This window comes from Piliocolobus tephrosceles, chromosome 18 (genome assembly GCF_002776525.5).
Source record: "Piliocolobus tephrosceles isolate RC106 chromosome 18, ASM277652v3, whole genome shotgun sequence".
Classification (NCBI taxonomy): Eukaryota; Metazoa; Chordata; class Mammalia; order Primates; family Cercopithecidae; genus Piliocolobus; species Piliocolobus tephrosceles.
Window position 1 is genome coordinate 32,434,415 of NC_045451.1, and position 13,133 is coordinate 32,447,547.

Sequence of the window (13,133 nt, forward strand, 5' to 3'; positions counted from 1 at the left end):
CGTTTTGGCTATTGGGAATCATGCTGCTATGAACATTGTTGCACAAGTAGCTGAGATCTGTTTTTCAGTTCTCTGGGGCATATAGTTAGAGGCAGAATTACTGGGTCATACGGTAACTCTATATTTTAAACTTTATAAGGAACCTCAAACTTTTCCACAGCAGCTATACCATTTTACATTCCCACCAGCAATGCATGAGAGTTCCAGTTTCCCCACATCCTCGCCAACACTTGTGATTTTCCAGCTTTTTAAAATTATAGCCATCTTAATGGGTGTGAGGTGGTATCTCATTGTGGTTTGGATTTGTATCTCTCTGATGACTAGCATCTTTTCATGCACCTATTGGCCATGTGTGTATCTTCTCTGGAGAAATATCTATTCCAGTCTTTAATTCATTTTTAAATTAGATTGTTGCATTTTTAGTATTGAGTTGTAGGAGTTATTTGTACAATCTTGATTTTAAATCCTTATCAGATATGATAAGAGTTTTACAGATTTAGCTCCCTTTAAGTTTTTGATCCATTCTGAGTTAATGTTTGTATATGGTGTAAGGTGAATGTCCCACTTCATTCTTCTGTATGTGGATATACAGTTGTCTCAGCGCCATTTGTCAAAGACACTGCCCTTTCCCCCATTGAATGGACTTGGCAACCTTGTCAAAAATCAATTAACCAAAAATATGAGGTTTTTTTTTTTTTTCTGGGTCCTTATATTCTATTGGTCTATATGTCTGTCCTATACCAGTACCACACTGTTTTGATTCCCATAGCTTTGTAAAAAGTTTTCAAATGGGAAGTGTGAGTCCTCCTTTTTTTTTTTTTTTTTTTTTTTTTTTTTTGAGACAGTCTCACTCCATCACCCATGGAGTGCAGTAGTGCAATCTCGGGTCACTGCAACCTCCGCCTCCCAGGTTCAAGCAATTCTCCTGCCTCAGCCTCCCAAGTAGCTGGGATTACAGGCATGCACCACCACGCCTGGCTAATTTCTACATTTTTAGTAGAGATGGGGCTTCACCATGTTTGCCAGACTAGTCTCGCACTCCAAACCTCAGGTGATCTGCCCACCTCAGCCTCCCGAAGTGCTGGGATTGCAGGCATGAGCCGTTGCACCCAGCCAATTTTGTTATTTTTCAGGATTGCTTTGGCTAGTCAAGATCCCTTGAAGTTTGATATGAATTTTGGGATTTTTTAGATTTCTGCGAAAAACATCATTGGGATCTTGATAGGGATAGCATTGAATCTATAGATTGCTGTATGTAGTATTGTCATCTTAAGTCTTCTAGTACATGAATATAGGGTGTCTTTCCATTTGTTGAGGTCTTGGCTCTTCCAGAAGTCTTGCACCTTCTTGGCTAGATTTATTCCTAAGTATTTTATTCTTTTTGATGTTATTGTAAATGGAATTGTTTTTCTTTCTGATTATTCATTACTAGTGAATAGAAATACAACTGATTTTTATGTGTTGGTTTTTTATTATATACTTTCCTGAAGCTCTAGCAATATTTGTGTGTGAATTCTTTAGATTTTTCTACATGTAAGATATGTTGTCTGCAAAAGGATCATTTTACTTCTTCCTGTCCAAATTGGCTGCCTCTTACCTCTTTTCTTGCATAATTGCTCTGGCTACAACTATGCTGAATAGAAGTGGTAAGAATAGGCATCCTTATCTTATTCTTGATCTTAGAGGAAAAACTTTTTGAGTATGATATTTGTGATGTTGAATGTGGGTTTTTACCTATGGTCTTTATCATGGAGGGATTTATCTTTTTATCATAAAGAAAGTTGGATTTTGGCAAATGCTTTTTCTGCATTAATTGAGATGATGTGGGTTTTGTCCTCTTCATTCTGTTAATGTGGTATATTACATTGATTTTTATGTTGAACTAACCTTGCTTTCTGAAGATAAATCCTACTTGGTCATGGTGTATAATCTTTCAACCTTTTACTGAATTCAGTTTGCTAGCATTTTGTTGAGGGCTTTTACATCTATATTGATAAGGGATGAATATAGTTTTGTTTTCTTACAGTGTCTTTATCTGGCTTTAATATTAGGGTTATACTGGCCTCACAGAATGAGTTAAAGTGTGCCTTCCTCTTGGATTTTTAGGAAGAGTTTGAGAACTGGTATTAATTCTTCTTAAAATGTTTCATAGTCTTCACCAGTGAAGTCTATCTTGGGCTTTCCTATGTTGGGAAATATTTAATTACCAATTCAGTGTCCTTACTTGTTACAGGTCTATTCAGATTTTCTGTTTCTTCTTAAATCAGTTTTGGTAGTTTGTGTGTTCCTCAGATTTTGTCCATTTCATCTAGGTTATCCAATTTGTTGGTGTTAAATTTTTCATAGTATTCTCTTATAATCCTTTTTATTTCTGTAAAATTGGCAGTAATGGCCTCACTTTCATTTCTGATTTGCTAATTTCTCATTTTAGTCTTCACACACACCTGTAATCCCAACTACTCAGGGGGCTGAGGCAGGAGAATCACTTGAACCTGGGAGGTGGAGTTGCAGTGAGCAGAGATCACACCACTGCACTCCAGCCTGGGTGACAGAGCAAGACTCCGTCTAAAAAAAAAAAAAAAAGGGGGGGGTTTGTCAATTTTTTGAACCAACTTTGATTTCATTTGTTTTGGGTATTGTTCTATTCTCTATTTTTCCATCTAATTTGTGTTATTTCATTTCTTCTAGGTTTAGGTTTAGTTTGCTCTTTTTCTGATTCCTTAAGGTATACAGTTAGGTTATTGATTTGAGGTGTTTTTTTTTTTTTTTTTTTTTTTTTTTTTTAATGTAGACATTTACAGCTACAAACTTTTTTAGCACTACGTTTGCCCCATCCCATAAGTTTTGGTTTATTATATTTTTATTGTCTAATTCCCCCTGTGATTTCTTTAGCCCATTGGCTATTTAAGAACTTATTAGTTTCCACATATTTGTGAATTTTACAGTTTTCCTTCATTTATTGATTTATAGTTTCATTCCATCATAATCAAAAAATATTTCATATGGCTTTAATCTTTTTAAATGTATTCAGACTTGTTTTGTGTAACACAAGGTCCATTGGAGACTGTTCCATATGCACTGAGAAGAATGTGTATGCTGCTAAGTGGAGTGTTCCATATGTGTTTGTTAGGACTAATTGGTTTATAGTGTTCATGGCCTCTATTTTCTTATTGATCTATCTGGTTCTATCCATGATTAAAAATGGGGTATTGAAATGTCCAACCATTACTGTAGAACTATTCTCCCTTAAAGTCTGTCAGTTCTCACTTCAAATATTTTGAGGTTCTGTTGCTAGGTGCAGATGTTTATTATATCTTCTTGATGAGTTGAACCTTTTATTAAAATATAATGTCCTTCTTTGTCTCTGGAAATGACTTAATTTCTCCTTCATTCTTGAAGGGTAGTTTTGCCAGATTTAGAATTCTTAGCAGACAAGATTTTTTCCTTTCTGCATTTGAACTGTGTCATCCCACTGCCTCCTAGCCTGCATGGTTTCTGATGGAAAAAACAGCAGTTAATCTTATTTGAGGATACCTTATACAGTCAGCCCTCCATATCCACAGGTTCCATATCTGCAGGTTCAGCCAACCACAGATTCAAAATTCAGTATTCACAGGATGCAGAACCTGTAGCTATGGAGGGACAACTTTTTGTATCTATGGGTTCTACAGGGCCGACTGCAGTACTTGCATATCCATGGATTTGGGTATCTGTGGGAATTCCTGGAACCAATCCCCTATGGATACTGAGGGATGACTTTATGTGACAAGTCACTTCTTTCTCACTGCCTTCAAGACTCCCTCTCTGTTTTAGGGTTTGACAATTTAGTATAATGTGTTTCACTGTGAATCTCTTTGCCTTTATCCTACTTGGAGTTCATTGAGCTTTTTGGATGATTACATACATGTCTTTCATCAGATTTGGGAAGTTTCAGGCATTATTTCTTCAAATATTTTGTTGCCCCCTTTTGCTCTTTTCCTTCTGGTACTACTGTAATGTGTATGTTGGTACAATTCATAGTGTCCAGTAGATCTGTTAGGCTCTGTTCATTTTTACATTATTTTTATTTTCTTCTCAGACTGGATCATTTCAATTGCTTTATCTTCAAGTTCACTGATCTTTTCTTCTGCCTGCTGAAGTCTACTGTTAAACTCCTCTAGTCAGTTTTTCATTTCAGTTTTTGTACTTTTCCTAAAATTTCTGGCTTCAAATAGGAAGCAGGGAGGGGCTCTGTGCCTTTAAATTTTCTAGTTGATGCCACTAGTGGAAGCCATTGCATCCCAAGAAATGTCTAACCAAGACAGGCATCTGCTGGGACCCACCAGATCAACCAAAGTGCACAACCCCAAATTTTTGGAGGACAATGTCCCACTGCCTGCCCTGGCCAGCTAGCTACTCCAGGAATATGGACTGCTATCCCCATAGCTTCAGGGGAGCTGAAGAGAAGGGGGATAGTAGCTGGGTCACACACACAGTTCTCTTAGCAAAGATCAGCAGCCTCTCCCTTTATCAATCACTCTCCCAATTGTTTATAAATGTCCAATCAAGTTCCAGAGTTACAAGATAGTTGACAATCACTGTTTCTAGTTCAGGGTAGCTTCAGTGGAGGGACCAATCCCTAGAGCTTCATACTCTGCCATTTTATGTGATATACTCTTCTCCCATTCCATTCTACAGGTAAAGAAACTGGGACACAGAAAAATTCAGGAATTTGCCCAGGGTGGTGCCAGGATTAGAGCTCAAGCTGTCTACCTAAAAAAAACTCATGCCCTTGGCCACTCCACTACAGTGCCTCTCCATGTGGTTTGCACCAGAGATGTATTTTATATTCTCCCTTAGATAGAAAAATTTTTAAAGAATGCTAGAATTAGAAAGTGCTTATAGCCCTCTGATCTCCAAGAAGCCTAAGTCAGGGCTTCTCGCCCCACTAAATACCTCAAGGGTAAGGAGATCACATTCTCCTGGTCCTGAAGTTTTACCTAATTGTCTTAGAAATCTTTCCATGATACATGCCAACTCACTTTCGTGAATTTACTTAAACTGCCTATTTTTAGGGGTACTCAAACTTTCCATGGTCTTATTCTTCCCCATAGGCACAACTACAAGAGCGGAATGACCCTCAGCAACTGCTGTTAGATGCCAAGCACATGTTTCCTGTTGTGTTTCCATTTAATCCATCTTCTCTAACCATGGACTCAATCCATATCCCAGCGTGTCTCAATCTGGAGTTCCTCAATGAAGTCTGAAGATGCATGTTTCCAGCATTAGTTTGATTCCCAATGTGAGCAAAAAGGAAGTATATACAGTAAAGTAAATTCAAGGGTCTGTTAAATCTGGTAAAAGGAGATCAAATCAGAGATTGACAGCCTGTGGAGGGGTGCTGAACCATACAGAATTAGACACAACTATGTCATTATTTTTTTGTACCTACTGCTCAGAATAAAAACACTTGAAATATGGAAGATTTTAAGTTTGATTTCAGTCCAACACATATGCATAACTTATAGACACCAAGCGGTCCCCATAGGCAAATAAAAGGTGCCAATTCTATAAAATGAAGCTGCCTAGTTTTGATCTTTGCATATAACTGGAGAATGTCCAAATTAAAATATCAAATATATATAAGTCACATAAATTGCCTTCAAAGGGCTTTTAACAAATAATGGTACTAATAACCATCATAATGGCATATACTGACATTTCCCAAAGTTTGCAAACCATAGGCATGGTTGAGTTTGTGGTGAGATGTTTTAAGAACAAAAATATGGGGATGAGACTTCTGAGAAATGTTCCCAAAATATTTTTTAATGGCTGATTATACAAAGACAGTGGTGTAAATGACCTCCAGACCAGACATTTTGAGTACTGGTTTCTGAAGCAAAATTAGAAGTGCCCATCCTCAGTGTGCTCAAACGCTTTTGTGTAATCTTGGTTTAATGGAAGAGATTATTGAAAGGCTGCTATCCCTAACTCCAGGTGAGAAAGATGGAAAACTACTTTGTTTCTGATGCTAGTCCATACACTTTCCAAGTCCCACAAAACTTTCACAAAAATGTATATAAGCTAAATATTAGAAAAGGATAACAACTTGTTTTATTTATAGATATAAAAACCAAACAAGTCAATATGAAAACTTTTAATCTCTTAATACCATTAAGCCTCCAGTAAGAGCATCACATAATGCTCTACTATTCCAGAAACCAAATAGTAAAACAAACTAAAGCTTGCACATCAGATCATCTGAAAAACCTTCAAAAATAATCAGTTAAGGGATATTATACTAAAGTTTGGGTTTTTTTTTTTTTTAAGAGAATAAAATGATTTAGGTCAACTTTCCCTTTTCAGGTTATTTTCAACGTTTTTCAAATTTAGCACACTCTCCTACAAAATAAGGATTTTTTTGTAAATATCTCTACTACAAAATAAGGATTTTTAAAAAGTAATTCAGTAATAGGCTTAGATGTTTGCTGCTCTTAGAATTTTTTTTTAACTTGTTTTTGAATTCTTCAAAAGCAAGCATTCAACTGGAAACCCATATTCTTTCCACACTTTTTTTTTTTTTACTATCTTTTCCCTATTTCTTGATAGCAGTATGCTGTTCCCATAAGAAAAAATGGTATTTGCAAATCACAGAAGAACAGCCTTTGTATTACATTGAGAAGATAAGATTTATCCATGAATTGGCAGTAGAACAGCCTGCCTCCACCCTCTTTTACTCAACCACCCAACTTAAAAGGCTCTTGGAAACACAGCACACTCCAAGCTACCTTCTGCACTGTGCCCTTAGAGCACAGCTTCCTCAGTCCTTCTCTACATCTCCTGGGGCTTAGCCCAGTCTTAGCCTGGGTTAAGGCTGCTGACAGTTGTGTTCCAATCAGTTGTCATGGGCATTATCCCCTCTACATCCACATTAAACATGCCAGTTTCTCTTGGGTGTCTGCAGAGCTGTGCCTTTTTCTTTCGTTACAGTTACATAATCACTGACTTCCATGACACTCACCCATGAATCCATGTGCTGACTTCATTTAGAAGGCCAATCTAAAACAACTGGGTCTGTGGCTACCTCTTTAAAGTTGTTTGTGAAGTATAATTTGCTTTTTAATGCACTTTAGTTTGAAACTGAGTCTCTTACGTAAGGACTATGCTTAATCTTAAAAGACCAAAAATGCCTTGTTAGAGTGTTAAGGAGTTTTGACATGCAGTGGTTCCACAAATACAGTGGTTTACTATCCTTATATACTGTCTTATACCATCATTCTCTCCATCTCTCTTGGTCACTACTGTCTGCTGTCTCTGGTTAATCACTAGGTGCCAAGAGCTTACTGAATAAAAGCTTGGCAATTAGAATAAATGGGGAGGGAAGGACCTTATGAATAGTCCATTTAGCCTAAGAAATGGCAGATTTAGTTCTTCTCTTCCAAAAGATAAAGGTGTATCACTAGAATTGTACTTAAAATTTATAGATGACTAACAAATATGTACTTTATATGTAGTTAATATTTAGATCTATCTTATTTAATACTTGGAGGCTAGAAGAAGCATCTTTAGGGGAACTATATAATCTTTTGTTAGCATTTTCGCTGCATTTTAAAAAATCAATTCAAACATTTATCAGTGTCATGAAATCAGTAATGACTAACAATTCAACATATAGGTTTGAACTCTGCATTAGATGTCTCTTTAATTTTTTAATATTTAAAATTTAGTTGACGCTTTTCTCACCAGGTGCCTTTAGCGGTTACTAAGATAACTGGCTTACCAATTGTTTCTCTGAAATAAGTGTTGCTGTGGGAATAATTTTAATGTTCAATGTGATATCATGGGGAGTTTTGTCTTTTAAAACATTAGAAGCATTTTAAATATTAAGAATCAAATATTTGTAGATCAAAAACTTGTTTTTAAGTATTATACGGGACTTGTTTACTTACAGTAAATGTGTATGTACACATGAGTTGTTGTTGAAGCCGACAACATATTACATCATGAATTTTCCTTGTGCCCTGATAGTTGCAGTTAGAGTTCCAGTACCTGTAGGCTCACCTGGGAGGCAGATTAGACCCAAAGGTAGATGTTTTTCCCTTTTCCATGAAGCATGTCAGTGGGAGTTACTTTCTTTGATTTCCCTAGTACTAAATTTTAAGGCTTTTGCAAAAACAAAAACAAAACTAGGAGCTTGGAACATTTAAAAATCAATGCTGCTATGTAGCAATTCATCAAAGATTTACTTAGAGCTTTCACACATTAAGATTCCAGTAACCAATAAATTAGAATTCATTTATTCTGCATAAAGTAAATTTTCATACACTTGACCTACTAAGACAGCAAGGGTGTCCTAAATTGAGGCATTTGTATAATGCCTACATAACTCAATGGTCACTAAAATGGGACAGCATGGGGCAAGACCTTGTAGTTCTTCACAGAATATTTGTGGTCAGTTTCTCCATTTTGCTGCATGAGCCAAATAACCATAATTCACTTTTTATACCCACTGGTGCCATAATTAGAGAATTAGAGGGTGTAGACAGAGATTAATGCCAATGACAAACCCAGGTCATTAGATACAAAAGATTTGTTTTTCAAAGAAAGTAAGTTTCTAATTCTAACAAAGGGGATCAATCAGAAATGAAACTAAGCTACTTTCTAAAGTGACACCATATCAGAGTAATCCAGATTTGAATATAACATTTTGCCACCAACTGACGTTTAGATGAAGGAGTGCCTCTCCGAAAGAGTTCAGATCATATTCAGGGGTAAATCTAACACCGTGGAATAAAGACTACTGATGAAAATATTTTTCCACTTTGCACAACTCTGTAAACTACACGTTTGTTTATAGAAAAATGCTTGTAATAGTCACTGTAATATTTAGCTGTGGATAAAAATTTGTGGAAATAAATACTTTTGAATACAGTGGTGTGCCAAATCTAAATGAAATTTAAAACTCTGTAGCTACAGGTTGACAAAGTTTCTTTGTAATGCTCTCTTGAGGAGCTTCATTATGGGGCCTGTATTCTAATACGTGTCATGATCATTTAAACCAGAGGTCAGTATCTTACAGTCCAAAAGCTGGCGGCAGGGAGAGACTCTCAGATAACAAGGCTTATTGAGCAATTACTTTAAAGCTATGGAATTAAAGGCAGTTTTGGTGTAGGCAAAGACAAGCAGATCAATGAAACAGAATAGGGAGTGCAGGGATAGGCCCAATCCTATGTATAACATAGCATACAGTAGAGATGGCATGAAAAATCAGTGGGAAAATAGTCACCAGATCTGTATGGAGGAATTTGTAAAATATAAGTGAAAAACAATGACAACATTAAAATGGAAAAATAATTAGGTACATGGATTCAAAGACTCCATACCACTAAAAGTTTGTCAGTTGTCCCCAAGTTCATCTATAGATTAAAAATCAAAATTTCAACTGTTCCTATGTGAAAATTGACAGTTCATTATAAGATTTATATGGAAGAGCAAAGGCCCATGGATAAGGAAGACCCTCCTTGAGAAAGTGGGAAGCCTTCCTTAGCAGGCATCGAGACTTACAAAATTTCAGTAATTAAGATGTGTGAGAATGAGAGACATGGAAATTTTTTTTTTTTGAGATGGAGTTTCACTCTTGTTGCCCAGGCCGGAGTGCAATGGCACGATCTCGGCTCACCGCAACCTCCGCCTCCCAGGTTCAAGCGATTCTCCTACCTCAGCCTCCCTAGCAGCTGGGATTACAGGCATGTGCCACCACGCCCGGCTAATTTTGTATTTTTAGTAGAGATGGGGTTTCTCCATGTTGGTCAGGCTGGTCTCAAACTCCTGACCTCAGGTGATCCACCCGCCCCGGCCTCCCAAAGTGCTGGGATTATAGGCATGAGCCACCGTGCCCGGCCCTGGACATGGAAAAATTGAGCAGTGGAACAGAATAGCCCAGAAACTGAGCATCTATGTGGAAATACTGATACATTTTTTCTTAACTAGCACACATCAGAATCACCTGGAAATCTTTTTAAAAAATTACACCCAAATTTATGGAATAATACATCTCCAGAGATGGTGCCCTTCCACACCCATTGTTAACCTGACCCACCTAAAAAAAGACATCTCCAGGGACGGTGCCCTTAAGCACCCATCATTAGAGACCACTATGGAAATATTTCATGATCCAGAAAAATGGTCACAGTATAATTAGTCCTCAATGTCACCGATAGGTTCTAGGAAACCACAAGTATAAACAAAATAACATAATGACACCAATTTTAACATAAGCTAGTTGATATAAACAGTTCCTACAGCATATTTATGGTCATACAAACAACACCAATTTTTTTTTTTTTTTTTTTTTTTTTTTTGAGATGTTGTCTTGCTCTGTTGCTCAGGCTGGAGTGCAATGGCAAGATCTCAGCTCACCGCAACCTCTGCCTCCTGGGTTCAAGTGATTCTCCCTCCTCAGCCTCCCGAGTAGCTGGGATTACAGGCATCTGCCACCATGCCTGGCTAATTTTTTTGTATTTTTATAGCGATGGGGTTTCACTATGCTGTCTACGCTGGTCTCAAACTCCTAGCCTCCAGTGATCCGCCTGCCTCGGCCTCCCAAAGTGCTGGGATTACAGATATGAGTCACCATGTCCGGCCAAAACATCAACAAACTTCTAAATAAAGACCAAAACACTTCTAGTATTAAACACTGAAATGAAAGCTATACATACATTTAAGAAAGATTAATAAAAACAAATGAGAAAGTTGCCCACTTATTCCATTTCAGAGTTACTGAGAGCCCACCTCTCCTGGCAGCTCAGGGTGCCTGTCACTGGGTGTGCTTACAAACCCACACTCAGACTGGGATCACTTAGACATACCCATTCACCTCACGTACACAGTTTTGGGACATGGGAGGACGCTGGAGAATCCAAAGAAAACAGTCATGGGGATCTCACCAGTGGAACGTATCCATGTCTCATGGCAGCAGCCTCAATTCTTGCCACCTCAGAAGAAAGAATTTGAGGGGTGTAGAGCAGAAGGAGAGACCAAGGCAAGTTTTAGGACAGGAGTGGAAAATCAGGAAAGTACACTTGGAAGAGGGCCAAGTGGGTGACTTGAAAGAGTCAAGAGCGCAGCTTACCCTCTTGACTTGGGGTTTTATATGTTGGCCTACTTCTGCAGTCTTGTGTTACTTCTCTCAACTCCTGAGATCTTGTCAGGAAGTGGCTGATCACCAGTTTCACATGTTTTCTATTGGGAGACTGCCTTTCTCTGATGCTGGCTGTGACCAATGACTACTTTAGAAAGATAGTTAACAACTGCCTTGACCATCAGCGGATGCTCACCCGACGCTCCAGGTGTGTGTGTGGAATGGAGAGCTCTCACCTGCCCTGCTCATGCCTGACTAGCTACCCACTGTAACAGGGAGAACCTGCAGACTCCACATACACAGTGGCCCTGGCCAGGAAGCAATTCTTTTTTTCTCACCGACATTATGTCAAAATGACAATGAAACAATGTTATGTAAGGACCTGCTGTACACTATGCAGTGAAAAATTGACCTTTGAATCCACCGTCCAACCTAAAGATGGATTCACTTTTTTGAGTGGCTGACCAAAGAATACCCTTACTTGAGGAAAGCCTTCAGCTCATACTCAAAGAGGTTTAGGCCTAGCTTCAAAGCCTCAACAGGAAAACCACATTTGAAAAGAAGCAAATTTCATACAAGATACATTTAGTTCAGAAAGAGAAAAGCAGCCTGACTTCCAGGAACTGATCTGAAATTCAGAGCTAGGCCTGGGTCATGCTAGAAGCTGGCCTGGTCCTCTCTGCTGGGCCGTGTTGTTGTTTTGCTATGAACAACCTTACAAAACACCAATATCAGATGTAGTCCCTCTGTGACTACACTAAAGTGATATGAAACAAGACTGTAATTTTGCCCAGGCACAAAAACAAGATCACTGTGTAAACCATATAACACCAAATATGCCCTGTCCCAGGTAATATGAGGGAATGTAGCTGCTTTCCTAGGTGCAGCCTGAGCCTGGCTCTAATCGGCCCTCCTTCAAGATAAGATGATACTGTGACGGTTAATATTAGGTGTCAACTTGATAGAAGGATGCCTAGATAGCTGGTAAAGTATTGTTCCTGAGTGGGTCTGTGAGGTTGTTGCCAGAGGAAATTAACGTTTGAGTCGCTGGTCTGGGAGAGGAATACCCACCCTCAGTGTGGGTGGGCACCATGCAATTGGCTGCCGGTGCAGCTAGAACAAAGCAGGTGGAAGAAGATGGGATAAGCTGGCTTGCTGAGTCTTCCGGCTTTCATCTTTCTCCTGTGCTGGATGCCTCCTTCCATTCCTCCTGCCCTTGGACATCAGACTCCAGGTTCTTCAGCCTTTGGACCCTTGGACTTACACAAATGGCTTGCCAAGGGCTCTCAGGCACCCTTTGGCCACAGCCCGAAGACTGCACTGTTGGCTTCCCTACTTTTGGGTTTTTGGACCTGGACTGAGCCACTCCTGGCTGAGTCTGCAGACGGCCTATTGTGGGACTTCACCTTGTGATCCTGTGAATCAATTCTCCTTAATAAACTAACTCCCTCTCTCCTTCCCTCCCTCCTTCTCTTCCTCTCTTCCTTCCTTCCGCCTGTCTTTTTTTTTTTTTTTTTTTTTTTTTTTTTTGACGGGGTCACGGAGTCTCGCTCTGTCACCAGGCTGGAGTGCAGTGGTATGATCTTGGCTCACTGCAACCTCCACCTCCTGGGTTCAAGTGATTCTCCTGCCTCAGCCTCCCAAGTAGCTGGGACTACAGATGTGTGCCAACACGCCCAGCTAATTTTTGTATTTTTAGTAGAGACGGGTTTTCACCATGTTGGCCAGGCTGGTCTCAATCTCTTGACCTCGTGATCCGCCCACCTCAGCCTCACAAAGTGCTGGGATTACAGGTGTGAGCCACCACGCCTGGCCTTAAACTCCCTTTCATATATATATATGTATATATCCTATTAGTTCTGTCCCTTTGGAGAACCCTGAATAGTACTGATACCCAAAGACTTGTCCCTACTTCCTGACAGTACCCAATACAGAGTGAACCTGTACTTCCTTGGATCCTCCCCAAATCACCTAACCAAACCCCAAATCCTACCACCCTTTTACTGAGATGTCC

At 39.0% G+C, this 13,133-nt stretch overlaps 1 protein-coding gene across 1 annotated transcript in view; it reads left to right on the top strand.

Annotated features, from left to right (window-relative positions):
- MYO5B (myosin VB) overlaps positions 1-5,462 on the top strand; it is a 390,702-nt gene extending 385,240 nt beyond the window's left edge. The window contains exon 40 of the mRNA XM_023207571.2: positions 5,094-5,462. Within this exon, the coding sequence (XP_023063339.1) occupies positions 5,094-5,246 (153 nt within the window). The 3' untranslated portion in view covers positions 5,247-5,462. The remainder of the gene's footprint in view (positions 1-5,093) is intronic.
- The last annotated feature ends 7,671 nt before the right edge of the window (positions 5,463-13,133 follow it).